General features: G+C 61.9%; 2 protein-coding genes across 2 annotated transcripts; one reads left to right on the forward strand and one right to left on the reverse strand.

Annotated features, from left to right (window-relative positions):
• Positions 1-1,736: 1,736 nt before the first annotated feature.
• On the forward strand, positions 1,737-22,082 carry MED24 (mediator complex subunit 24). The gene is given in 26 exon segments (XM_054396798.1): positions 1,737-1,768; positions 1,989-2,122; positions 4,879-4,961; positions 5,521-5,559; positions 7,212-7,285; positions 8,365-8,588; positions 9,068-9,179; positions 9,645-9,795; positions 10,030-10,143; positions 10,846-10,893; positions 11,071-11,153; positions 11,491-11,577; positions 11,905-12,016; positions 12,594-12,736; positions 13,910-13,947; positions 14,596-14,678; positions 16,265-16,443; positions 16,551-16,650; positions 16,956-17,131; positions 17,954-18,218; positions 18,338-18,519; positions 18,789-18,882; positions 19,223-19,322; positions 21,395-21,499; positions 21,662-21,810; positions 21,966-22,082. Coding segments are annotated over 25 exon segments (2,988 nt in total). The 5' UTR covers positions 1,737-1,768; positions 1,989-1,992.
• Positions 22,083-24,808: 2,726 nt separating this feature from the next.
• On the reverse strand, positions 24,809-26,801 carry CSF3 (colony stimulating factor 3). The gene is made up of 5 exons (XM_054396800.1): positions 26,609-26,801; positions 26,266-26,435; positions 25,706-25,813; positions 25,420-25,566; positions 24,809-24,979 (listed from the first exon to the last, which is right to left on the reverse strand). The coding sequence occupies exons 1-5, from the start codon at positions 26,799-26,801 to the stop codon at positions 24,809-24,811; spliced, it is 789 nt and encodes a 262-aa protein (XP_054252775.1).
• Between the last annotated feature and the right edge of the window lie 58 nt (positions 26,802-26,859).

Consider the following 26,859-nt stretch of genomic DNA (forward strand, 5'->3'; position numbering starts at 1 on the left):
CCTAATCCCGCCCCGGCGCGGGGGGATTTGCAGCGCCCCGGCCCCATGAATGATTCACAGGGGGGAGATTAAGGGGCCTCGGGGCCCCCCCGAAGAGGGCTGAGGGACAGCAGACCCCCACCCCCCCGCGAGGTCCCTACTCCACAGCTGTAGCTCTTTCACCCCCTTCCTGAGCTTCATGGGGCTCACCCACTGCCCGTGGGGGAGAGGGGGGGTTCTTGAGGACCGGGGGGGGTGGTCCCTGCTCCCCATCCTCCCGTTGCCATGGTGATGGCTGGCAGCAGCCGTGGGGGTATTTTTAGCTGCTGGTACTGCCTGGGGGTGGGGTGGGGGGAGACCAGCCCCATGGCTGCACGTGTGCACACACACAGCCTGGCTGCAGCTCACCCATGCACACCCACGAGTGTGCCCACCCACGGGCACCCCCTTGCACACCTCCCCCCCCTCCGTGGGCACCTAGCTCTGAACACACACACACACACACACACACACACACACACACACACACACACACACACACACGCACACACACAGAGAGACGTGTGACTGGGTGATGACTTAAGTGCACACGTGTGCAGGAGCAGGCACATGCGTGTGCAGGCAGCCACCACACAGCTCTGCATCCCCCTGCCTGGCACACGTGGGCACCCCCCTGCTCACAGGCACCCTCCCCCCTGTGTGTGCACCCATGGCCACTGCCTGCCATGCTCACACTCACGTGTCTGGGTGTGCAGCTGTGTCCACACGTGTGCATGCTCACACACCTGTACATATCCACGTGCATGTTCTGACACAAGCACACACACAGAGCTTTGTGCACAGATGTCCTGTGTGTACCCCCATGTTTGCACGCACCCAGCCCATGCCCTCCCCCCATGTCTGCACACCCAGCTCTTTGCATGCACCATCTTTGAACCTCCACACCCTTGCTCACGCCTTGTTTGCACACTCACACCTTTGCACCCCCCCTGCATTTCACAGCGTCCCCGGTGTGGTGAGGGTTGTAAGGCACCTCTGGAGCTCAGCCAGTCCAAACCTCTCTGCTCCAGCAGGGCACCCACAACAGCTTGCCCAGGAGCACAAGGCCAGGGGGGTTGAAGCTCTCCACACAAGCAGACTCCACAACCTCTCTGGGCAGGCCACTCCAGGCTTGCAGCACCCTCACAACAAAGAATTTTCTCCTCCTGTTCAGGTAGAGCCTCCTGGGTTCCAGTTTGTGCCCCTTGCCCCTTGTCCTGTCCCTGGGCACCACTGACAAGAATCTGGCTGCAGCCTCTTGCTCCCCAGCCTTTATCTCTTGCTAAGCATTGCTCAGATCCCCTCTGGGGCTGCTCTTCTCCAGGCTCTCAGCCCCACGGCTCTCAGCTTTTGCTCCTCACAGAGATGCTCCAGGCTCCCCCAGTCTTCTTAACCCTCCACTGGACTCTGCCCAGTAGCTCCTTCTTGAACTGGGGAACCCATAACTGGTCCCAGCACTGCAGCTGTGACCTCACTGAGGCAGAGCAGAGAGGGAGAAGAACCTCCCTCAACCCGCTCTCGGCCACCAAAGTCACAGCGTTGGCTACCAGCACTCGCAGAGCCTACCCAGCAGCTCACCCTCTCACCCACCATATTGATACCCCCTACAGCCTTAACCCCTAAACTACATCTCCCAGCGCCCCCCGCGTCCCTCTGACCCAATCAGCGCTCTCCTTGCTGCTGGGTGCCAAAATGGCGGTGCCCAGGCGTTAAGGGAAGCTCTGGCCGGTCGCTGCGGTGCCGGGGGAAGGTGAGGGCTAGTAGGGAAGCGACGAACCGGCGGGGTTGGGGGCGTCTCCGGGGTGGGAGCCTGTACTTCTGGTACGGGGACCGGCTCTGGAGTCCTCTCAATCCGCGCTGGGGTGGCTGAGGCCTGGCTGCGGCCTCAGGAGCTTTACCCCAGACCTCTCTATCTTTAGCCCCCCTCCTCAAAAAGCTTGTTCTGACCCGTTCCTCTCTTCCTTCTGCAGAGCTATGAAGGTGGTAAACCTGAAGCAGGCCATCCTGCAGGCCTGGAAGGAGAGATGGAGCGACTATCAGTGGGCCATCAACATGAAGAAGTTCTTCCCTCGTGGGGCTACCTGGGACATCCTCAACCTGGCAGGTCTGGGAGGTGTGGGGCTGGGGGAAGAAGTCTCAGGGAATGTGGGGTTGGGGGCAATGCAGGTGGGAAGAAATGGGGTGGTTTGGGCTTTTGTCTTGGGGTGACTTTCTAACGGTGGTCTTGTTGCTTGGACTTGAGATTAAGCAGGGCCTAAAGCTCAGCTTGTGATGGAGGGCTGGGGCAAGTGATGGGAGTTGAAATGCTTCTGGTAAGGTGACTGGGATCATGGAATTGTTTTGGTTGGAAAAGACCTTTAAGATCGTGGAGTCCAACCAATCTCTAATTCTGCCAAGTCTGGTGCTAAACCATGGTCCTTAGCTCCTCATCTCTGCCTCTGTGAAACACCTCCAGGGATGGGGATTCAACCACCTCCCTGGGCATCTTCTTCCACAGTTTGGGTTGGGATGGTTTGGGTTGGAAGGGAACTTCTTGATCATCCAGTTCCAACCCTCCTGCCATGGGCAAGGACACTTTCAACTAAACCAGGCTGCTCAAAGCCTCATCCAGCTTGGCCTTGAACACTTTCAGAGCATCTGCAACTTCTCTGGACACCTGGTTCCAGTGCCTCACCACTCTCATCATCAAACTTTGCTTCCTAACATCTAACCTAAATCTCCCCTCTGTCTGTTTAAAACCATCACCCCTCATCCTATGCCCACACTCCCTGATAAAGTACCTCCCCAGCTTTCCTGTAGCCCCCTTTGAGCACTGCAAGGCCACCAGAAGGTCTCCCTAGAGCCTTCTCTTCTCCAGGCTGAACAACCCCAACTCTCTCAGCCTGGCCTCAAAACGAATCGCTCTGCTCCATCGCCACACGCAGGTTCCCTTCACTGCCTCAGTTTCTCCCCCCTCCAGAGGGGCTGAGGACCCCATCTGCCCTGTCACTGTGTCCAGCCAAGGGAGTGAAAAGCTCTGTGAAGGAGCCAGGTGCTGCTTCCCACCCCCAGCTTTCTTTTCCCATCCCTATTCAAGGGCGTTTGACATGAATCCTGCCAAACGTTGGTACCTGCTGAGCTCTGTGGTTTAAAGATTTGCCAGGCTTTTATGCCAATTATAGAAACTTGTTGCTAGGTTTGTTTGGGGGGGGAATTTATTTCATTTAATCTTCTTTTTTTTTTTTTTTTGTTCACCCTGGTGCAGCAAGCATGTGTGTGCAAGCCCTGGAGAAATAAACAGAGGGTTTGCTGCACCAGGGGATGGAAAGGGAAACAGCTGTGCTGCAGGCAGAGATGCTCCTCACCCCACACCAAGGCAGGGACCTTTCCCCACCAGTTTTGTTTTGTTTTTTTTTTTCTGATGGGTTTTGTCAAACTCCACCCTCAAACTGGTTTTGTCCCCTACCTGTGCTGCTGTCAGCATGGATGTGCTCAGCCCCATGCCATGCGGGGCTGCAGGGGCTGAGCTGGAGCTGTGGGGCTGGAGAGGCTGAGCTGGAGCTGTGGGGCTGCAGGGGCTGAGCTGGAGCTGTGGGGCTGCAGGGGCTGAGCTGGAGCTGTGGGGCTGGAGAGGCTGAGCTGGAGCTGTGGGGCTGGAGAGGCTGAGCTGGAGCTGTGGGGCTGCAGGGGCTGAGCTGGAGCTGTGGGGCTGCAGGGGCTGAGCTGGAGCTGTGGGGCTGGAGAGGCTGAGCTGGAGCTGTGGGGCTGGAGGTGACAGACTGGCTCAAAGGGGCTGCAAAAGGGAACTTCCAAGGAGGGACACTGACACCAAGGCCATCCAGGGAGCAGGAGCTTTGCTGTGGGCAGGCAGGGAGGCTGCTGCCGAGGCCCTGGAGCTGTCCTTTCCCAAGCTCCTGCCTTTTAGATGGGAAGCACAAAGGAGGAGAAGCTGGCACGGGCTGCCAGGATCACGGTGGTGCCCAGCAAATCTATGCTGACACTTCTGCAGTGGGGAGCAGCATGTGGCTGGCTCGAGTTGACACTCCCTGACTAGCTGGGGAGGGGAAGGCTGCCATTAGCCTTCTGTCCTCGAGCTGGGATGCTTTTGGCCAAGGCCTCAGCCTTCCAGCAAGACCCAGGGAGTCTCCTGCTCCCGTGGTTGGCATCCAGCAACAGCTCCTCCTCCTCCTCTTCGTTGTCTTTGGGGCAACAACTTCCCAAACAGCTCCTGCCCCCTCTTGCATCTGGGTGCTTTGACCTACTTCGAGGCCGTGCAGCAGCCCGGGGCCTGCTTTCCGGAGGTGGTTCCTGTGCTCTGCCATAGTTCAAATGGTCAATTAAAGGCTTGACTGAGCAGATAGGACGGGCAGAGCCCCTCCAGCCTGCACCGGCCCCGGCGCTGGCAGGCAGCCGGCGGCAGGGAGGGCCAGACGTGCAGGGCTGGTCCTGGCTGGGGGCGGGGGGGAAGGGGGGCTGGGGGGAGGGCACTGTCTGCCCCGAGTTCAGCCCCAGGTGCCAGAGCTGAAAAATCACTCGGTGGAGGATGCGAGAACCTCCTGGGGAGGTCGTGGGAGGGAGGGGAATGTGTTTGGAGAGCAGCAGGCTGCGTTTTGGGGCCAGGGTGCCTGGGATAGAGCTGAGTTAGCAGGAGGCTGCTCCACGCTGCCTGAATTATACACTGGCTTTTGCCATGGGGGGGGATCAGGAAGTTGTGGGATTCAGTAGAATCTGGGGAAGAGCAGCGCAGAGTCACTGGGGTTGGTACAATCCATCCTTGCCACCTTTCCCGTGGCATGAGGGCAGAGCAGGGCTGTGTGTGAGTGTCCCTGCACCATGGATGTGCTGACCTGGGACCTCCTGGCCCCTCTCCTTTGCTTGCAGAGGCTCTTCTGGAGCAGGCCATGATCGGGCCCTCGCCAAACCCACTCATCTTGTCCTACCTGAAGTATGCCATCAGCTCCCAGGTACCCACCCCCTGCCTGCCAGGTACCCACCCCCTGCCTGCAGGCTCCCAGGTACCCACCCCCTGCCTGCCACCTCCCCGCGGGCTGCTGCTGGCTGGCTGTCTCCCTGCAGCCCTGCTCAGCAGGTGGCCAGAGACACTGGGGGGTGCTGAGTACTTCAGTCTCCCACCCGTGCCTCTCCTGGGCTGGGGCAGGTGGTGGAGGACCCAAGGTGTGCCCGAGGCAGGGCTGGGTTCTGGAAATAGCCTCTGCCCCTCGCTGGGCTGCAGGTGGGGTGGGAACCCTCAGCCCTGCCGGCGCCTGAGCCGCGGCGCTGAACGTCGCCGGGAGTTTGTGTGAAACCAATCAGCCGTCACCTAAAAACGTCTCTTTGGATTTGTGCCGGCTCAGCGGCACAGCCCCAGCCCTGTCTGGGGGGGGGACAGGCAGCGGGGCCGTGCCCCTGACCTTGCCGTTCCTCAGCAACCCAGGCAGGGCGCTGCCGGCCGGGCTGCTGCTGAGGCTCCGCCGCTGCCCGGCCGCTGCCTCACTGCTGGTTTGGGTTTTTTTTCGTTCCTAGATGGTGTCGTATTCCACGGTCCTGACGGCCATCAGCAAGGTATGGCTCTGGCAGGTGCTGCTTTGAGGTTGTTCTCTTTGGCCCCCGTGGATCCATTTCCCTCCCCAGCGCTCTCACCAAATATAGGTCAAGTGGAAAACGACCTCCTCTGCTGAGTCAGCAGCGCCGCCCCGCACCAGAGCGCTCCCCTGGCCCGCTGGGGACAGGGCTGCTGCCACCTCCTCTGCTTCCAGGGGGCACTGCCGTGGTTGTGAAGGCCTCCCCCATCCCCCCTCCATCGTGTGGGGCCTGGCAGGCTCCTGCCCCGCAGCACCCTGCGTGTCAAACCACGCCCGGGCTGCCGGAAACCGCAGCCCTCTGTGCCCGCCGGTGCTGGCAGTGCCCTGGGCATCTGGAGCTGGCGATGGGAAAACAACCAGCCAGGGAGGGCTGCCAGCACCCAGCCATGGGCTCTGAGGCCAGCTGGCTTCCCACGGGGGTTTGGTGGCCCCTGTGATGCTTTGGTGGGGACAAGCCCTCTGTGGCTGCCTCTGCTCGGTGGTTGGGGCTCCTCTGTGGGGAGTGGGGGGAGTGGTAGCCCCTTGCAGGCTGCCCCAGGCCCCCCCCTGCCCCCAGCCTCCTCGGGCAGCAGCTTTGTCAGGGTGACCTCTGATCTGAAGGGAGAACTATTTAAAGGAGAATAATTGAAGGGAGAATAATTTAAAGGAGATTAATTTAAGGGAAGAGTAATTTAGGAGGAGAATAATTTAGGGGGGAAGAGTTTAAGGGAGAAGAATTTGAGGGGGGATGGTTTAAAGCAGAATTTGAGGGGAGATGATTTGAAGAAGAATTTGAGAGGAGATGATTTAAAGCAGAATTTGAGGGGGGATGATTTAAAGAGGAAGAATTCAAGGGGGGACAATTTCTTTCCTCCCTGTGATTGCTGGGGGACAGAAGGGGCAAGTAGCCCTGTGATGCCAGTCTGGTTTTGGGGTACCACAGCTTAGGGCTGTGTCATAAACATCCCACAAAGCCCTGGTGAGGATGGGGACCCCTCCAGCTGGCTCAGCACCCCTCGGGTACTGCCCGGGGAGCGTGGTGCCGGCTGGCATCCAGCACAGCGGCAGAGCTGCTGCGGGCGGTGCGGGCTCGGTGCCCTTGCCCTGGCTGTCCGTGGCTGCCCGTTCCGGCAGGCTGGGCAGAGCTGACCTTGAGAGCTGAGTCCTCCTCCTTCAGAGCAGCATGGGCTGAGCAGAGAGCCGCGGGCTAGCTCCGGCCCGGCGGGGCGGCTCCATCTGCTCTGCGAGGGGGCGGGGAGCTGCGCTTCTGCTGCCCACCGGCCTCCCAGCCCCGCGGCCGCGCTCTTGGCACAGGCTGCCAGCCCTGCCGAGCCGGGGGTGGGCACACGGGCTGGCATCCAGCCTCCGCCGCGTTTAGAGCTCAAGCCCCCGATGCTGCTTTGTGGAAGCTGCTGAGAGAGCCCAGCCTCGACCCTGCTGCCGTGGCCTGGTTGCCTCCCACAGCAGCTCAGAGGGCACGACCCAGCCGTCGGACAGCTCTGACCTACTTCTTGTTGGAGTGGCTGCTGGGCAGCTGCCAGGACGGGCAGTAGAGCCCAGCCCAGCCCCTGCAGGAAGGAGCTGAGTTAGGGTTTGGAGCTGTTGAAGCCCAGCAGCCCCCATCTGAACTCCCTCCTTCTTCTCCTGCTCTAGTTCGATGACTTCTCCCGGGACCTGTGTGTCCAGTCCCTGCTGGAGATCATGGACATGTTCTGTGACCGCCTCAGGTACCGTGTGGCCCTTCCAGCTCTCACCTTGGCCCCAGGTGGGCAGTACCCAGGCTTGGCACTTGGGGCTTGGTGCCTGGGGCACTCACCCGGCAGAAGGGGGCAGGTTCCTCCTCCAGCTCCACCTCCATTCCCAAGCTGCTGTCCCCACTGTGGCTGCCAGCCTGGGGAGAGCAGAGGGAGTCCCAAACCCCAGCAGCGCTTGGGAGGCTGCTCTGGAAGAAATATCTCTGCTGCCATATTCCTGCTCAGCTCAGGTGGAGAGGGGTGGGCAGGAGCCCTGTGGCCTGAGGCCATCTGTCCCCTCAGGATCTTTGGCTTCTCTTGTGTGGCCTCTGCAGCTTCCCAGGGCCCTGTCTGGCAGCTCTGCCTGAGCTGCCCCAGGCAGCTGCCTTGTTTTGCTTCGTGCTCTTCCGCTGGTGTTGCAGGACCCAGGGGAGTCCAGACAATTCAGGCCACAAAAAAAAAAAGCCCAAACTTTTTTAGTAAGCTCAGAAATCTTCCTGTTAACCCCTGAGAGCCTTTGCTGGGAGGCTGGAGCAGAGAGCAGGCGACAGAGGGCTACAGGAGGAGGATGAAGAGAAAGAGGAGGAGGAGGAGGAAGGTAGCAGCTCTTCAATTAGATGAAATGAAGCAGCAGCAATGAATATGCATCAGTCACAGATGTTGACAAGGAGCTGTTGCTGGCCAACTGCAGAGCCAGGCACTTAATCCAGTCCCTGCCTAATCTGATCCTCTGCTTAATTTGATCAAAACTTCTGGCCCCGATGATTTGTGCATCAGGAGGGGAAAGCTTTGCTCACCTCTCGCAGCGCCTTGATCGATGCTGAGCCTCTCTTAGCAAGATAATTTCATTAGAGGCTTGGAAAGTTTCCCTCTAGCAGAGAGTGGTCAGAGAGGAGGCAGTGTTGGGCAGGCTTTGATGTCCCCTGGCACAGCAGGGGATGCTCGGGGCTGCGCCGCTTGGGAGCTGCGGCAGAGGAGCTGCCAGGCTGGGGCTGGGAAGTGTGGGGTTGGGATCCCTGAGCTGTGTCTGTGCCTCCAGACTCATCCCAGGTCTGTTGCTGTCCCCTTCCCAGCTGCCATGGCAAGGCAGAGGAGTGCATTGGGCTGTGCCGGGCACTGATCAGTGCCCTCACCTGGCTCCTGCGCTGTGCCACCTTCTACGGCGAGAGGCTGAAGGAGCCTCTGGAGCAGGTGGCAGCCGACAGCCAGCTGAAGATGTGCCTGGAGCGGCTGGAGAAGATGCTCAGCAGCACCAAGAACCGTGCCCTGATCCACATTGCCAAGCTGGAGGAGGCCTGTATGTCACTGCCTCTGCCCTGCCCCGTGCCCGCTGCCAGGGCTTCCTCCTCCTGGCCCCTACCTCGGGGAGAAGTTTTTGCCACCTCTCCCTTCCCCCTGCCCGGCTCCTGCCGCATTGGCCCTGCAGCTCCAAGCCCATCCATCTTCCAGCCCTGTTGCTATAACAGTCTTCTCCCTGGCTCTGTGCCACCCTCTGCCCCCTCCCTTCCCTCTGTGCTGCCCTTGGAAGAGCAGCAGAATTAATGTGAAGGCTGCAGGAGCTGTTCCTGAGTGTGTGGCATGTCCTGTGCCCCCCCAGCGTGCCTGGCACAGCCCTGCACCTTCACCCGGTGCCTGCATCTGGCCCAGAGGCTGTGCCAGGCTGGGCCTGAAGCAGGAGCTGCTGGGGGCCACGTAGTCCCTCAGCTTGGGCTAGCAGAGGTGCACTGCCTGCCTGGCCTCCCAGCCTGTCACTGACTGCCTCTCCTCCCTCCCCAGCCTCCTGGAGCGTCGTGGAGCAGTCTCTTGTCAAGCTGGGGGAGAGTCTGAGCAGCCTCAGCAGCTCCCCACTGCGAAGCCAGGCTGATGACTGCATCTCCCTCACCAAGAGGTAGCTTTGTGATGCTGTCTCCAGGGGGCTTGGAGGGTAAAACAGGACTGAGCTGCTTCGTGTGGGGGCTGAGAACCTCCTGCCTCCCTCCACACTGGCTCCCTGCTGCCCTGTCCCTTCCCAGCTCAGACCTCTGCACCAGCACTGAGCTGGGGCTGACAGAAGGCCCTGGGGCAGGAGAGGGGGCAGGGCTAGTGCTGACTTGCTGTGACAGAGTCTTGTCCAGAGGCTGCTCCTGTGGTGACTCTGGGGCCCCTCACCACCCCTCAGCTGCTCTGGCCACACCAGGGCTGCCATCCTCACCTGAATCCCCCTGGAACTGCTCCCAGGGCCTAGGCTATGGTGGGGCAAAGGAGCTACAGCCAACGGGTCAGGGGTCTGGCTGGGAAAGGAGGATGTGGCAGGAGGAGCAAGGATCCATCCCTGCAGGGCTGCAGTGACCCTGTGCTGTCCTCTGCCCCCAAGCATCCCCACCATGCTGTCAGTGCACTCTGAGCAGCTGAACAAGACTGGCTTCCCCACTGTGCATGCTGTGGTGCTGCTGGAGGGCACCATGAACCTCACAGGAGAGACCCAGCCCCTGGTGGAGCAGCTGATGATGGTGAAGAGGATGCAGGTAGGGAAATGGCATCTTGTTCTGCTGGGGCTGGGCTGTGGGACCAGGACCTTGCTGCAGCTCTCAGCTGTAACCTCCCAGTGCTTACCCTGCTCCAAGGGCATGGATGCAGCTGCTGGGAGCAGCAGGAGCCCATCCACAGCTTCACAGGGGGCTCAGGGCTTGGCTGTGGTTGGGAGGGAAGCACTTTATGGCCTTTCCAGCACTGGGTGGATTTTCCTTTGTGCCCTGCAGCGCATCCCCACCCCCCTCTTCGTGCTGGAGATCTGGAAGGCCTGCTTTGTGGGCCTGATCGAGTCCCCAGAGGGCACAGAGGAGCTGAAGTGGACAGCCTTCACCTTCCTGAAGGTAGGAGCCCAGCCCCACCACAGGCACAGAGCTCCACAGCCTTCACCTTCCTGAAGGTAGGAGCCAGCCCCACCACAGGCACAGAGCTCCACAGCCTTCACCTTCCTGAGGGTAGGAGCCAGCCCCACCACAGGCACACAGCTCCCAGCCCTGGCACTGCTGTTACCTTTTCCCTGCCTGCTCAGCCCCTGCTGAGCCCTGAATGCTGGGGTAGAATTTGTTCTCCTCTCCTGTCCTGCCATGCCCTGGCTATTCTGCAACCTACTGAGCATCAGCATTGCTGTCTAGGGTCTCTCTTCCCCATCTTTGTTGCCCTTCTCTGGACCTGCTCCAGCCCCTCAATGGCCGCCTTGGAGCGAGGGGCCCAAAACTGAACCCAACATTCGGTGTGGTCTCACCAGTGCCTAATCCAGGGGGACAATCCCTGCCCTGCTCCTGCTGGCCACACTACTGCTGCTCCAAGGGTGCCTGGATGCCCTTACCCAGATCATTGATGAAGACATCAAAGAGCAGTGGCCCAGCACTGGGCCCTGGGGAGCAGCTCTTGTGACTGGCCTCCACATGGAGTCAGCTCCACTCCCACCACCCTTTGGGTCCAGCCTGCTTGCAGGTGGCTGCTTGTGGGGGCTGCTGCTTTGTGGGGGTCCTGCCTGCAGCACTGGCTCTGCCTTGGTCTCTCACTTCCTGCCTTGTGTCTTTCAGATCCCCCAGGTCCTGGTCAAACTCAAGAAGTATCCCCAAGGGGACAAGGTGAGCCCTGGGGGGCTGTCAGCTGGAGCTGTCTACTCGTTGCAGCACTGGGCTGGGGGTGCCTGGGGGTAGGAAATGCTCCACAGCCTTCGTCTAACAGACAAGGTGGTGGTGGGGGAGGGGAAGAGAGAGGCTTCTGTTGGCTCTGAGCTGAGCTCTTGGCATTGTGAGCAGCAGGATTTCACCGAGGATGTCAACTGTGCCTTCGAGTTCCTGCTGAAGCTCACTCCTCTGCTGGACAAAGTGGATCAGCGATGCAAGTGAGTGCTCAGCGTGCCCAGGGCTGGCCTGCAGTCAGCCTGTGGCAACCCCAAGCCCATCTCCTCTGCTGGGAGCTGTGCTGTGAGCTGCTGGGGCAGCTCCTGGCCAGGCTTTTTCACTTTCTGATCCAAATCCTCCTCCTCGAGGCCCTGATGCTGCCAAATGAGGGAGGCAGTGAGTGTCTGGTGGCTGAGTGATGCTGTGTGATATCTGGAGCTGCTTTAGGCCCTGCAGTACCCTTGGAGGGGTGGGAGCAGGGCTGGGAGGACAACCCAGGAGTCCCCCTGCCCTGCAGCATCACCCAGGGCTGCAGCAGTGCTCTCCTCTCTTTTCCAGCTGCAACTGCATGTATCAGCTGCTGCAGGAGTGCAACAAGCAGGGGCTGCTGTCAGAGGCCAACATGAACAACCTAACTGCCAAAAGGTACAGCTCCATCCCTCCCAAGGCTGGGGACCAGGTGGACTTGGGGCACCTCATCTTCCTTGTCCTTCTTGGAAGGGTGGGGGAGTGTCAGGAGGCAGCTGTGGTGCCACTGCCATGCAGCTGGGGCAGGGTGGCTTGGAGGGATGAAGCTTTGCTGTCAGTGGCAGCTCGAGCACAGCCAAAGTCTGTCCTGTTAGAATGACAGCAGCTGGTGGCCTGAGGTGGTGGTGGCCTTCCCTTGGGGTGGTGGTGGTGGAGCATGAGGAGGAGTGGAGGGGCAGGCTGAGCAGTTCCTGCTCACTGGCCCCTTCCCTGTGGATCCCCCAGGGATGCAGACAGGGAACATGCTCCACACCTGAAATCAGCAGAGAATGCCAACATCCAGCCCAACCCTGGCCTCATCCTGAGGGCTGAGCCAACTGTCACCAACATCCTGAAGGTGAGGCCCCTCCTGTGTCCAGCCTGGGCAGGTGGCCTGGCCCCAGAGCCTGCTCCCAGCAGCCCCAGGCAGTGCTTGGGAGGTGCCAGATCTCCCCCTGTGCTGGGATAGAGAAAGGGAGGAATCACTCCCAGCCTTGCTGCTCTGCCATGGAGACCAGGAGCTCCCCTCCTCCTTCCCAGCAAGCTGGAGGAGCTGTCAGGTGGCACATTGCTGAGTGCCAGCAGCCTGGGCCCAGCCAGCTCTGCCCCTCCTGCTCTCAGCTGCTTCCCCACGTGCATCTCCCCTGCTCCCCACAGGCTCCTCCTCCCATCCCTGCATCATTCTCCTTGCCTCCAGAGGATGTTTGGCTGCTGGTCATGCTCCTCTGCACTGCCACTGCCATCTCCCTGAGCCCTGTGGGTCACTGGGAGGGCTTCCCCAGCCCCCCCCTGTGCCCTGCTCACGGAGCGAGGCCTCACGGGACGGCTCTGGCAGCCCTTCAGCCCTGCCCCGCGGCTGGGGCTCTGCTGCTGCTCTGCAGCACACCTTCCCCATGACTTCTTTTTCCCCTCTCTTTCTCTTTTTTCTCCTGTAGACCATGGATGCAGACCACTCCAAGTCCCCTGAGGGCTTGCTGGGGGTCTTGGGTCACATGCTGTCTGGGAAGAGCCTGGACTTGCTGCTGGCAGCAGCAGCAGCCACGGGCAAGCTGAAGTCCTTTGCTCGGAAGTTCATCAAGTGAGTGCCCACCTGGGTGGTGCTGACCAGTGGGGCTGGGCAGAGTGGGGACCCCTACAAATTCACCCCCAGACAGGGCTGGATGTGCCTCTGGCCCAGTGGCTGTGCAGCACTGGATCCAGCAGAGCCCCAGTGAGAGAAGAGAAGGCTGCAGGGAGACCTTCTGGAGGCCTTTCAGTGCTTACAGCAAGCTGGGGGCAGAGTTTTGAGCAGGGCCTGGTGTGACAGGACCACAGGTGATGGTCTGAACTCAAAGAGGGAGAGAAGGAAGAAGCTTTTGATGTTGGGGGTGGTGAGACCCTGGCCCAGGCTGCCCAGAGAGGTGGGAGCTATCCCATCCCTGGAACAATTCCAGGCCAGGTTGTTTGGGGCTCTAGTTGGAGCTGTCCCTGCTGACTGCAGGGGGGTTGGACCTTTAAAGGTCTCTTCCCACCCAAATCTTTCCATTACTGTCTGGTCTCAGGGAGGCTGCACCCCCTATCCCTGCCCCAGCCGCCCTGCCTGACCAGGGCAGGTTGGTTTCAGGGTGTGAAGAGAACCAGTGGCACTGGCACAGCCTGGGATCCAGGGCACTCCCTCTGCCTGTGCCATTGGTCCCCATCCCCCTGTGCCTTGCTTTGAGCAGTGCCCTGGCATGTGGGGCTGTGTGAGAGCTTCCTCCAGTGGGGAGACTTGGGGCAGCTCCAGCCCCCCCCCAAGCCTGGCCCTTTGGAGCCTTGGTGGCAGGGGGGCATGGCAAGAGCCAGGCTCAGAGCCCCACGCAGCCAGGCAGGATCTGGAGAGAGGCTGTGGGCAGAGGCAGCATTGCTGGACCTGTTTGGCTGCAGGGGAGCAAAGGTAGAGAGGGAGGAGGTGGCTTGGCCCTGCTGCACGCAGAGGCTGTCTGCAAAGCTGGGCCCTGCCCGCTGGGGTGGGGTGCAGGAGGGGGGCTGCAGCCCCCCTGGCTGGTAGGAAGGGACCCCCTCACCTCCTGTCACTGTGCCCTGTGGCTCTCTCTGCTGCACCCAGAGGCTGTCTGCAGAGCTGGGCCCTGCTTTGGTCCCTGCCCACTGGGCTGGGGTGCAGGAAGGGCTCTGCAGGGTTGGGGCAGCCCCCTGCCCATCCGGGTGGGGGGAAGGGGCCACCTCCCTTCCTGTCACCACCACGTCCCTGTGTCCCCTCTGCTCCCTCCAGGCTGAACGAGTTCACCAAGCAGATCGGCGGCGAAGGCTGTGAGTGTCTGTGGGGGTGGCTGGAGCTGTGCCCCCCACACTGCTCCGGGTTTGGGGGGGTGCTGTGGGGCCCAGCTGAGTTCCGCTGGGACTAGCTGTGGTGCCAGAGTCAGCTGAACCCCGCCAGGCCCAGCTGGGGGCAGGGAGCCTGGCATGGGGGGCACGTGGCTGGATGCCAGCGTGGATCTGGGCACCTGGGGACCTGCTGCCCTCACATGTGGCCATCCTGACTGTGGGGTGTTCCCTGCTCAGGGGGGGGCTCAGCTGCTTCTCCCCAGCTCATGGGGGCCCCTCAGGCCAGCCCTGTCCTGCTGCCTGCCTGGAAGGGATGATGTTGTCAGCACAGAGCCCAGATAAGGACTCTGACTGCAGTGATGAAGCTGTGCTCTGACCTTCCTCGTGTGGGGGGAGCTCAGGGGTGGGCTGGGGTTGCCTGACTTGAGGGCGGCAAAGCTGCTTTGGGGGTTGGAGAGGAGGCAGATGGGCTGGAGGGAGGCACTTGGCACCCCTGGTTCACACACATGCACCTGAGGGTTAGGAAAGCTGCCTGGAGGAAGCAGGATCCTGTTCCCCGAGCTCGCAGGGCTCCTGCCTGCCTCCCTGTGCCCCGCCTGGAGCTCTCCCAGCTCTTTGTTTCTCTTCTCTCAGCCAAATCTGCTCCAGTTCGGGCCCTGCTCTTTGACATCTCCTTTCTCATGCTCTGCCATGTGGCCCAGACCTACGGCTCCGAGGTAAGGGCTGGGGCTCTGCCCTTGCCGGCTCAGCTCTGCAGCCTGCCAGCCTCCTCTAGCGGCCAGCCTGCCACTGTCCCTGTGCCCATCGGCCCTCAAACCACCTTGGCACCTGGGGCAGAGCCAACCAGTCCTGCCTGCCCCAGAATCCATCGCTGCAGGGGCAGTCAGCACCAGCTGATGGAGCAGGGGTGGCTGCAGCCTTCCTGAGGGCTTTGCTTGGGCTCTCATTGGTTCCCTGGCACCAGTGCCAGCACTGCCTCCTGCCCCCTCCCCGGGCTGGCTCTGGTCTGATTGAACTTTTCCCAGCACTGCCTCTCTGGTTTGGGTTTTGGGGGGGCCCCATGCAGCCAGGCTGAGCATCAGCAGCCCTCCCCCCATGGAGAGGAGGAACTTGCAGCCCTGCTCAGGAAGCAGCACTTGAGCTGCATGAGAAACGTCCCAGGCTCCCCCATCTGTTTGTGTGCTGTGGGAGGAGGAACGGCACCGGAACGGCACCGAAACGGCACCGGCAGGGCCGGCAGGGGGCCAGGGGCCGGCCCCGGGGAGCAGGGCCGGGGCCGGGGGAGGGGCTGGCTGCAGGCAGCTCGCAGCAGATGTGGCCAGGGCTCATCCCCACCCCCCTAGTCCAGCCCGGAATGACTTTGCTGAGCAGCTGCTGCTCAAAACAGGGCTTTTTTGGCCCAAAATAGTGTCCCTGGGGTGCCAGTGGGGAGCAGGCTGTGGGATTCCCGCCTGGTGTCCCCTCCCGCTTGGTGTCCCCTCCCGCCTGGTGTCCCCTCCCGCCTGGTGTCCCCTCCCAGGAGCCCTCCCAGCTGGCTGCCATCTGGGCCCTGCACCCAATCCTGAGCTCAGCACTCTCGTCCTGGGTTCTATGCCTTGATCCCAGGCTCTCTGCTCCAATCCTGATCTGTACAACCTCAGCCCCACAGAGCCATGTCCCAGCTGGCACTGGGGACCCTGAGCACAGCTCAGTGGGTAGGGCACAAGTGACTCTTCCTGGGCAGGGAGCAGTGACCTCACAGCCCCTCGGGACAGGTTCTGGCCTTGCATCTGCCCAGGAGATGCTGTGGTTCCCCCACGGGGAGTCCTGTGATCGAGGGGGAAACCCCCAGGGCACGGACTGGAAACCAGTGCCTCGGTTGGGGCTGACCAGTGCCTTACTGGGAGCTGTCTGCGCGCAGGCCACAAGGCGGCGCTGTTCCCATGGCCGCGGCCTTGAGCTCCCCGGGGTGCGCAGGGCAGATCCCGGGGTGTGCAGGGGCAGACCCCAGGGTGTGCAGGGGCAGATCCCAGGGTGTGCAGGGCAGACCCCAGGGTGCGCAGGGCAGATCCCGGGGTGTGCAGGGCAGACCCCAGGGTGTGCAGGGGCAGATCCCGGGGTGTGCAGGGCAGACCCCAGGGTGTGCAGGGGCAGATCCCGGGGTGTGCAGGGCAGACCCCGGAGTGTGCAGGGGCAGACCCCAGAGTGTGCAGGGGCAGACCCCGGAGTGTGCGGGGGCAGACCCCAGGGTGTAGGTTTCTCTCTGGCAGGCTCCCAGTGGGGTGCTAGCTGCGAGGCAGTACCTGTGGTGGTTGCCCTGCAGGTGATCCTGTCAGAGTCCAGCCCCCCTGGCGAGGTGCCCTTCTTTGAGACCTGGATGCTGACCTGCATGCCCGAGGAGGGCAAGATCCTCAACCCCGACCACCCCTGCTTCCGCCCCGACTCCACCAAGGTGGAGTCCCTGGTTGCCCTCCTCAACAACTCCTCCGAGATGAAGCTGGTGTAAGAGCTGGGGCACAGCAGGAGGGGGGAGCCCCCACCCCACCTTCCCTGGCTCTGTGGCCACTCTGAATGCCCCCCCCCCCCCGGCCTCCTCTCCTCCCTGCCAGGCAGATGAAGTGGCATGAGGCCTGCCTGAGCATCTCAGCTGCCATCCTGGAGATCCTCAACGCCTGGGAGAACGGAGTCCTCACTTTTGAGTCCATCCAGGTGAGCCTGCTGGGAGGGTGGTGTGGGGCAGGGGCACTGCCGTTGTGCTGTCTCCTGAGGAGTGGCCAAGGTGCCCTCTGCCCCTGCCCTGGACGCTCCCTGCAGCCACCACAGAGCTTGCTGCCTCCTTCCTGACTCGGGTGGAGAGCTGGCACAGCTCCAGCCCCTCGGTGCTGCCCCGGTGGTGGCAGTGGGGCTGGCAGGGGCAGGTTCACCTCCTGGAGGAGAGAAGGGCTTGGAGCCTGCGGCTGTGGGAGATGACACTGAGGTGAACCCCTGGGGTCCTCATCCCCCTCTGCCGCCAGAAAATCACCGACAGCATCAAGGGCAAGGTGTGCAGCATGGCTGTGTGTGCAGTGGCCTGGCTGGTGGCCCACGTCCGCATGCTGGGCCTGGACGAGAGAGAGAAGTCCCTGCAGATGATCCAGCAGCTGGCGACCCCCCTGCACGGGGAGAGCACTCTGCAGTTCTACAACGAGCGGTGAGCGCCCGGCCCCGCCCCGCAGTGCGCTGGGATGGGGTGGGAGGGGCTGCAGAGATCAGCTCCTTCCAGCCCCCTGCCATGGGCACAGACCCCTCCCACCAGCCCAGGCTGCTCAAGGCCTCATCCAGCCTGGCCCTGAACACCTCCAGGGAGGGGACAGCCACAGCCTTCCTGGGCAACCTGTGCCAGTGTCTCCCCACCCTCACTGGCAAGAATTTCTTCCTCATCTCTAGTCTCAATCTCCTCTCTCCCAGCTCAAAGCCATTGTCCCTCATCCTGGCACTCCCAGCCCTTGCCAAAAGTCCCTCCCCAGCTCTCCTCAGGTGCTGGGAGGCCACCAGAAGGTCTCCCTGGAGCCTTCTCTTTTCCAGATTGAACAGCCCCAACCCTCTCAGCCTGTCCCTGTAGGGGAGGTGCTCTGCTTCCTTCCTTCCTTCCTTCCTTCCTTCCTTCCTTCCTTCCTTCCTTCCTTCCTTCCTTCCTTCCTTCCTTCCTTCCTTCCTTCCTTCCTTCCTTCCTTCCTTCCTTCCTTCCTTCCTTCCTTCCTTCCTTCCTTCCTTCCTTCCTTCCTTCCTTCCTTCCTTCCTTCCTTCCTTCCTTCCTCCCTTCCTCCCTTCCTCCCTTCCTCCCTTCCTCCCTTCCTCCCTTCCTCCCTTCCTCCCTTCCTCCCTTCCTCCCTTCCTCCCTTCCTCCCTTCCTCCCTTCCTCCCTTCCTCCCTTCCTCCCTTCCTCCCTTCCTCCCTTCCTCCCTTCCTCCCTTCCTCCCCCCTGCCTGCCCCCTTCCTTCCTGCCACATGAGCCCTGCTGTGCCCACTGCAGGGTGGTGATCATGAGCTCCATCCTGGAGCACATGTGTGCAGATGTGCTGCAGCAGACAGCCACCCAGATCAAGTTCCCCTCCACGGGCATGGACCCCATCCCCTACTGGAACCTGCTGCCCCCCAAGAAGCCGATCAAGGAGGTGCTGGTGACAGTGTTCACCAGGGTGCTGGAGAAGGGCTGGGCTGACAGCCACTCCATCCACATCTTTGACACCCTGCTGCACATGGGAGGGGTCTACTGGTTCTGCAACAACCTGGTCAAGGTAAGGGCTGCCCATGAATGCCAGCACCGTGCTGAGGCTCTGGTAGTGCCCAGGAGTTGTGTCTGGAGCAGGCCCAGTTGTGCCCCCTGCCTCCCTCATTCCTGCTTGTGGCCTGGCAGGAGCTGCTGAAGGAGACCAGGAAGGAGCATACCCTGAGGGCTGTGGAGCTGCTCTATGCCATCTTCTGCCTGGACATGCAGCAGCTGACACTGACCCTGCTGGGCCACATCCTGCCCAACCTGCTGACAGACTCCTCCAAGTGGCACACCCTGATGGACCCTCCGGGAAAGGCCCTTGCCAAGTAAGACCCCAGACCTGTGGGCATCATCTCCTTGGGGCCTGCTAGTGGAGGTGGGGAGATGCTGTATGCTGGGACCCCTGTCCCAGCTGCCCCAGTTCCTGCTCTGGCCCTGGCTTGTGTCCTGGGCCTGTTCCCTGCTGCCTTTCATGGAGCAGGGCCCTGGTGTGTCCCGTCCCAGGGCACACTCTTGGCTCTGCCACCTTCTCTTGCTCTCACACTGCCATCTGAGTGGGCTGGCAGCACTGGCAGTGTCCCTGCTTTGTCCCCAGGCTCTCTGTTTGGTGTGCCCTGAGCTCCTACTCCTCTCACAACAAGGGGCAGGCCTCCAGCAGGCAGAGGAAGAGGCACCGGGAGGACATTGAGGTGAGACTTTGGGTGGAGGCTGTGAGCAGGAGGTGATGGTGGCAGGAGGGAGTGGGCAGCTGAGACCAGAGCCAGCCCTGTTTGGCTTCTCTGGGCTGCCTTGAGATCTTTAGACCTTAAAACAGAGACTTCTCCCTGCTCTTGCCTGGGGAAGGGGGGTCGGTGAGGTGGTCTGAATGTGCTTGGCTCAGGCTGGGATGCTGGAGGTGAACTGAGATCACAGCCCAGGGCTGTGGGGCTGTGTGGAGCCCAGGGTGGGTCTCAGCCTTGGGCAGGGGGCTAGGGTACCTCCTTCAGAGAGGAACCAGTGGGGCTGAAGCCCTTTTGCTCTCCCCCCCAGGATTACATCAGCCTCTTCCCCCTGGATGACACTCAACCCTCCAAGCTCATGAGGCTGCTGAGCTCCAACGAGGAGGATGCCAACATCCTCTCCAGCCCCAGTGAGTGTGGGTGGGGAGGGGGCTCCTGGGGGAGGCACCACCTTGCTGCCTGCTCCTTTTTGGGGTGGGAAATGTGCATTGGCACAGAAATGTCCCTCTGCTTCTCTTTAGACTGGAGATCAGGAAGAAATTCTTGGCAGTGAGGGTGGAAAAGGTCATGGATGCTCCCTCCCTGGAGGTGTTCAAGGCCAGGCTGGATGAGGCCTTGAGCAGCCTGGGCTGGGGGGAAGTGTCCCTGCCCGTGGCAGGGGGTTGGAGCTGACTGAGCTTTGAGGTCCCTTCCAACCCATTCTGTGATTCTGGGATCCCACTGCTGCTAAGGAGGCAGCCAATGGAGCTGCTGAGTCCCTGCTGCCCCATCTCTGTCCCCACAGCACAGTGCCCCAGGCTGTGACAGCTCTGGGAGGACACTCCAGGGGGATTCTGAGGCCTGGTGCCAGTCACAGCTCCCACGTGTGCTGCCTGAGCTCCTGGGCAGGCAGTCAGGAAGCTCCTTGGGTCGTTGTTTCTCCTGCTGCTCTTCAGTTTTCAGCTCACTCCTCCAGCTGTGGTTTCTGTTTCACTGCTGTTGCAATTTGGGGTTTTCCCCTTTCTTTCCTTATCTTTTTTTAACTCTGGAGGCAGTTCCACCTCTTCCCACTCTGACATTCAGGACTTTTTTTGTTTCTTTTTTTTATTGGGGCTGTTTGCTGTGGTGATGTGGAAATGCTGCTTCCTGCAGCAGGCAGGGAGGTGATGATTCCATGAGAAAAGTGTGGGAGGAATCTTCTTGCTTTTATTGGTGAGCACAAGGAGGTAGCTCCTGCTGCTTTGGGCACTGGCTGTGTACTGTAGGGTCTCCACAAGAGCCTGCCCAGGAGATCCCTGTCCTGGTGGACTGGAGGTCACCTCAGTTCTTCTTCTGCAGGAGCACCCAGCAGGGACTTCAGTTGGGGCCAGGTGACAGAACGGTTTTGGTTGGAGAAGAACTTGGTGATCCTCAAAGCCCTGCCAAGGCTGGGGCTAAGCCATGGCCCTCAGCACCACATCTCTGCCCCTTTGAAACCCCTCCAGGGATGGGGATTCCACCACCTCCCTGGGCAGCCTTTGAGAACCCTTCCAGTGAGGAAGTTGCTTCTGAGGTCCAACCAGAACCTCCTCTGGTGCAGCTTGAGGCCATTTCCTCTCCTCCTTATAACCCCCTGTGGTCTGTGCCAGGATTTGCTGCCGGTCCCTTGGAGGTGCCTCAGCTCTGGGAGCTGAATTGTACCCTGAGAGTGAGGTTTGAGGGCTGCTGTGCAGCTGTTGAACATCTGGCTGGCTCCACAGGCAGCAGGAGCAGTGCTGCTCTCCTCTCCTGGGGGAACACCGCTCCTGCCCAGGCTGGGCAGCAGGGACGAGTCACAGCCCCAGTGAAAGCCAGGCAGGGACACACTCCTGGCCCCACACATGCTCTGGAGATGCCATCAGGCTTGGTCAGGCTCAGAGGAGCTCTGGCTTGTGCAAGAGCCAAATGTCACACCCTGAGAGCAGCAGCTGGAGCCCTCCCCAGGCTCCATCGTGCCTGGGGCATAGAATCATGGAAGAGGTTGGAAAGACCTCAAAGCTCATCCAGTTCCAACCCCCTGCCATGGGCAGGGACACCTCCCCCCAGCCCAGGCTGCTCAAGGCCTCATCCAGCCTGGTCTTGAACACCTCCAGGGAGGGGGCAGCCACAGCCTCCCTGGCAACCTGTGCCAGTGTTTCCCCACCCTCACTGCCAAGAATCTCTCCCTGATGTCCACTCTCAATCTGCCCTCCTCAAGCTTGTGTGGGCCTGGGCTGCCTGCCAGGGCTGCCCATGCCTGGCAGAGAGGGACAGTGATGGGGCAGAGGCTGATGCCTGCTGGGTGTCCCTGCTGTGTCCAAGCAGCAGGGACTCTGCTGCTCTGTGCACAGAGGGTGCCAAGGAGCCATGGTCCAAACCCCATGGCTCATGGCAAAGCCCTTCCTGGAGCACAAGGGCTGGGCAAGCTTGAATGGCTGGTGATGGCCAGGGTGGGCACATTGGCACTGCCAGGGGGGCCAAGAGGCTGTTGGAGCCTCCCTCCCAGCCTGACTCCTGCTCTCCTCCCCACCAGATCGCTCCATGAGCACTTCGCTCTCTGCCTCCCAGCTCCACAGCGTCAGCATGAGAGACCCTCTGAACAGGGTGCTAGGTAAGGGGGGCACCGGTGCCAGGGCTTGGCTCTGGGGACAGATGCAGCCATGCTGAGACACTGCTGGCCATCTGGCACCTCTGGGGGAGGCTGGGGCCACCCCCAGCCCCCCCTCCCCCTCCCCAAACTGGCCTAGCTTTTGATGGTGCTCTCTCTCCACAGCAAACCTCTTCCTGCTCATCTCTTCCATCCTGGGGGCCAAGACTGCTGGCACCCACACCCAGTTTGTGCAGTGGTTCATGGAGGAGTGTGTGGACTGCCTGGAGCAGGGCAGCCGTGGCAGCATCCTCCAGTTCATGCCCTTCACCATGGTGAGTCCTGTGGCCATCACCTGTTCCCCCTAGCCAGAGGTCACCCTGAGGTGCTGGCCCCAGGGCACAGGCAACACCCAGGGGCTGGCATCCCCTGGGCCCAGCTCTGGTGGCTCCATGCTGGGCCTCACTTTGTCTCTGCTCTCTCTTGGCAGGTTTCAGAGCTGGTGAAGGTTTCTACCATGTCCAGCCCCAAAATTGTCTTGGCCATCACAGACCTCAGCCTGCCCCTGGGCCGCAGGGTGGCTGCCAAGGCCATTGCTGCCCTCTGAGCAGGGCTGGGCCCTTCTGCCTGGAAGGAGAGGGCATCCCTGAGACCCTGGGCTGCCTGGGACAGCCTGGAGCATCCTGGAACAGCCTTGATGTCCCTGCAGGCTCAGCCTGCCCCTGCCTGGGGCCATTACCCTCATGCTGAGCTGCCAGAGACTGAGACCCCCTCCCCCTGCTTTGTTTTCTATCATCAGTGCAGCCCTTTCCTAGAACCAGGCTCTGCTTCCTTGCTTTTTGGCTTCCTGACTGCAGCTCAGGGGCTGGGAGCTCCCCACACCCTCATCTGCTGCTGGGGGTGAGGGGAGAGCAGGTGGCCAAGAGCTGCTCTGTGCAGGGGGTGGAAATCACACTGCCCCTGCCCCCCTGCCCCCCTCCCTCTGCTCCCCTGCCCCTCTGGGAGCCCAGCAGGGGGGGAGGCTGCCCCTGGTGCCAAGGCCATTGCTGGGTGGAGTGGAAGAGATTTTGCTGCCCTGCTGCAAGCTATGAGCAAATTCTGCTTGGAAACTCCTCCCTGGGAGTGAGTTCAGCCCAGGCACCAGTGAGTAACCATGGCCTTGGCAGTGCCAGGCTGGCAGAGGCTGCTCCACAGGGCTGAATCTACCTCTATCTGTGCCCAGGCCCTGACCCTGAGAGGGTGGCAGCACCAGGACACCTTCACCCCCCTCCCTTCCTTTGTGTTTTCTGCTTTGTTGACCAGAAAGGGCAGAGTGGTGCTGGTGGTAGCTGGGCTCAGTGCCCACTCTGTGCCACAGCCGGGCCTGAGTCCTGCTGGCACTGCCCTCTGCCCAGGGCCGGTGGCAGCTCCTGCTGGCCCGGGGGCAGCTCTTTACCGTTAGCTCGGAGCAAAGAGCAGGACCCAGCCCTCTGTCAATATTTGCCGGCGGCAGCTCCGTGCTTGGCTCCCGGAGCTTCGCCTTCCAGGAAGGGGCTGGGGCCGGAGGGGCTTCCTGTAAGCGCCGGGGCAGGAAGGAGCCTCGGCTGTCACCGGCGGCTCTCCTGGGGCTCTCCTGGGGCTCTCCTGCCCCTTCCCGGGCTGGCCAGTTGGCAGAAGGCAGCAACAGGACCCTCCTGCCACCGAGCGGAGCGCGGCCGCGGCTGCCCCGGGGCTGGGCTGAGCGCGGAGCGGCGGTGCCGGCGGTCACAGGACCCAACCACGGGAGCCGCTGGGGCAAACCCACGGCCGCGGGGACAGCCCAGGGCGGCCGAACACCCACGAGGGAGTGGGGAGAGGCCATGGGATGGCTCTGGGGCTCGCCAGGGCGAGGGAAGATGCCCAGGCCTCCTGACTCTGCCAGCTGCCCCGGGCACAGCCCTCTGTCCATCAGCTGCTTTCCTCACTGCTGGAAGTCCCCAGCCCGTGGCGGTGGCACCAGGAGGGCTCCAGGAGTGCCCCGGGCAGCTCTGGGGCAGACTCCCAAAAGAGGGGAGGCCAGACCCCCACAGCTGCCACCAACCCCAGAGCCCACACTGAGGGCACAGTGCCCAGGTCAGCTCCAGCACTGCAGAGCACTCAGCATACCTCTGCTTGCCCTCCTGGCACTCCCTGCGTGGCATGGGGATGCTCTGCGCTGCCAAGGCAGGGCCGAGCCCCCACCACACCAGCTGCTGCAGGGGTCCTGGCATGGCGCTGGTGCCAGGGTCAGCCTTGGCAGGCTCCAGTGCTTTCTAGGAATCAGCTCTTGCCCAAGTGACGCTGCCGGGCATGGGAGGAAGCTGCCACCTCCAGAAAGGCACATCCGGGCACCCCCTGGGTGCCTCCCAGCCCTCGGGGAGTGGGGGGGGGAGGGTTTGTGCCACAGTGCAGGGGTGAGAGGGCTGGGGGTGCTGCTTTGTACTGGGGCTGGGCACCACTGAGCCAATGCCAGCCCCATGTGTGCCCATTCCTCCATGCCCATCTCTCTGTGTGGCCCCCCATGCAGTGTACCCCCCATGCAGACAGCTCAAGACTCTGGAGCCATAAATAAGAATTTATTTCTATATTTTCTAAGGCATATATAAAAAACAGCAAATGTTTGCCTGGGGCTCCCCCAGCTGCAGCAATAAATACAATACAAAACTCGGTGCCAACGCAGCCCCGGGGGAGCTGCTGGCACCCACCCCCGGGGCAGGAAATGGGCACAAATAAGTTAAACTACAATAAATACCTTGGAGTTTAGAGGGGAAGAGGCACAGCTGCTGGCACTAAAACCTCATCCTGGGAGGCTGCTGCGCCCCCGTGGCACCTCCCGGCCTCTCCTCTCTCCCCTCATGGCTAATAAATATTCATTAGTGTAATTATGCCTAATGGAATTACCCCCCCTGACAGGGGGATGCTGCTTTGGGCACCCCCGGCTTGAAGCAGGGCATCCACGGATGGGGTCTTGCTGCAGGGGGTGCCCATAGCTCCTCATGCCAGCCTAGGGAGAGAGGGGAAAGCAAGGCAGAGGTGGTGCTCAGGGAGGGCTCTGCCCAGCTCCCAGACCTCGTAGCAGAGATACTCTTTAGTTTAAATATTAAACAAGGCTAATGCTGCCCACAGGCAGCTGCTCCCCGATGCCACCACAGGGCTGGGCACCCTGCTCGGGGTGGGGGTCCCATGGGTGGGTGGAGGGGGGGTCATCCCCCCCCCCCAGCCAGATAAATATTAAATAGCCATAAATATTAAATAGGCAGAGAGCTGGCAGCTCCTGAGAGGGTTGCTCAGGGTGGGACATCAATAAATAGGGTGCAGTGGTGCCAGGGCTGGGCATCAGAGGCGGGCAAGGTGCCGCAGTGCCCGGTAGGCTGTCTCCAGGAAGCGCTGGAAGTTGGCCAGGATGAAGAAGCTTCCAACTTGGTGGTGGAAGTGGGAGGAGAAGGTGGGAAGGGGGCTCTGAGCCTCCGTGGGGAATGTCACCGTGGCCAGGCCAAGGTCCTCCATCTGCAGATGGACAGAGGCAGCAGGTCAGTGCCAGGCTCAGAGATGCCCTAGGAGGGTAGTGGCATCCTGGTGGTGCCCCTGTGTGCCCTTCCCATCTCCACAGGGATGCAGACCCCCTGCCCCCATGTGCCCTCCCCAGCTACCTGAGGTGCTGAACCCATTGCCCTCATGTGCCCTCCCTGTCTTGCCAAGGATTCCCTGTGCCCACCCTCTGCCCTTCTCATCTCCCCACATGTGCAGACCCAGTGCCCCTGTGTGCCCTCCTCATTGGTGCAAGCCCAGCAGTGCCTCTCTGTGCCCTCCCCATTTCCCCGGGGGGCTGCAGAGCCCTGTGCCCCCTCCCTGTCTCCCCAGGGCTACAGACCATGTGCCCTCCCCAGGGGTACAGCCCCTGTGTGTGCCCACCCTGTGCCCCCCATATCTTTCAGCCCCTCCCTCACCTGCTGCTGGATGTTGGAGGAGAGGTTGGCAGCATCCAGCTGCAGCGTCTCCACCAGGTTGGCATGGGAGGGCAGCAGCTCCAGGATGGCAGCCAGGGAGCCGTGGTAGACACGGAGCCCATTGCGGATCTGGCTGAAGCAGGCCTCCTGCAGGTGGGCACAGCGTGGTCAGCCTGGCACAGCTTGGCCGCCCAGCCGCGGTGGGCTTCGGGCCGCCCCGAGCAGGAGGCAGCAGGGGCGGGGCTGAGGGCGGGCGGCGGGTGGCAGGGGCAGGCTTGGCACTCACCGCCTGGAAGGTGCGGCTGTGGCACTGCTCCAGCGCTGCCTGCGCGATGCCCAGGTGCTGCCGCACCAGCAGCAGCTCCTCCTCCTTGCACAGCTGGAATGTGTCACACTGCGGAGAGGGGTACAGGCTCAGGGAGGCTGGGGGGTGCTGCCATCCTCTGCCACCCCAGGCCGAACTGTGGCACCGCCCCCAGCCCACCCAGGGGGAGGGTTGGGACGGGCGAGATGCCAGCTGATGAGACGGGGACTGGACAAGAGCAAACCGCGGGGCAGCTGCTCCGGCTGGGATGTGCCCGGTGAGGTGCCCACAGGTCACCAAGGGACATGACCGTGGTCACAGCCCCCACGGGCGCCCCAAGACCCCACCGGTGCCTCAGGCCCCCACGAGTGCCCCAGGCCCCGCGGCTGAGCAGCGCAGTGGGAGGCTGAAGCGGAGGGGACACCTCCGGCTCCTGGCCTTGTGCTGCTGATAAGGCTGGGGAGGGGAAGGTCACTTTATCTGCGACCCCACAGCACCCATGGGCACTGCACCCCTCCCCCCCGTGGGCACTTGGCACTCACCACCACGCGCTGCAGCGCTGCCACGTCCCCCTTGATCTTGCGAGTGAACTCCAGGTTCTTGTGCAGGAAGAGTTGGAAGTCCTGGTCCCCAGAGAGCTCTGCCAGCGGTGCCCCGTGCAGTGCCCGCCACGGTGCCCACAGCAGTGTGCCCAGCAGCAGCGCCAGAACGCCTGTGGGGACAGCGGCTCAGTGCCCATCTCGGGGACATCGACTCGGGGTCTGGGCTCGGCGACTGGGTGCCCCCCCAGGGATGGTTCTACGATGGTGGCACCAACGCAGCCTGGGGACGGGGCAGGGACCCTCGGAACGAGGGGAGGGGGACTGGGCGCTGCCTGCATCTCACCGGCAGCAGGGTGCCAGGGCCAGGAGGCAGCAGGTGCTGAGGTGCAGTGGGTGCCCAGGTAGGTGCTGGGGGTGGCACTGGGAGGGTACTCACGGGTGAGGCAGGACATAGTTGGTGTCTCCAGCTCCCAGCAAGCACGGCCCGGCCCGGCCCGGCACGGCTCCCTCCTGCCCCGGCTCTGGGGCGGCCTCATCGATCAGGGCATTTATAGCAGCCGCGGGGCTCTCACCGATGTGGCAACCCCCCCCCGA

Source organism: Indicator indicator, chromosome 39, assembly GCF_027791375.1.
Source record: "Indicator indicator isolate 239-I01 chromosome 39, UM_Iind_1.1, whole genome shotgun sequence".
Classification (NCBI taxonomy): domain Eukaryota; kingdom Metazoa; phylum Chordata; class Aves; order Piciformes; family Indicatoridae; genus Indicator; species Indicator indicator.

Coding starts and splice junctions, on each gene's coding strand:
- CSF3 (XM_054396800.1), bottom strand. CDS start 26,801: ATGAGGCCGCCCCAGAGCCGGGGCAGGAGGGAGCCGTGCCGGGCCGGG. Junction 26,436..26,608: donor GCCCTGGCACCCTGCTGCCG/GTGAGATGCAGG, acceptor CTGTCCCCACAG/GCGTTCTGGCGCTGCTGCTG. Junction 25,567..25,705: donor ACAGCCGCACCTTCCAGGCG/GTGAGTGCCAAG, acceptor GCCCACCTGCAG/GAGGCCTGCTTCAGCCAGAT.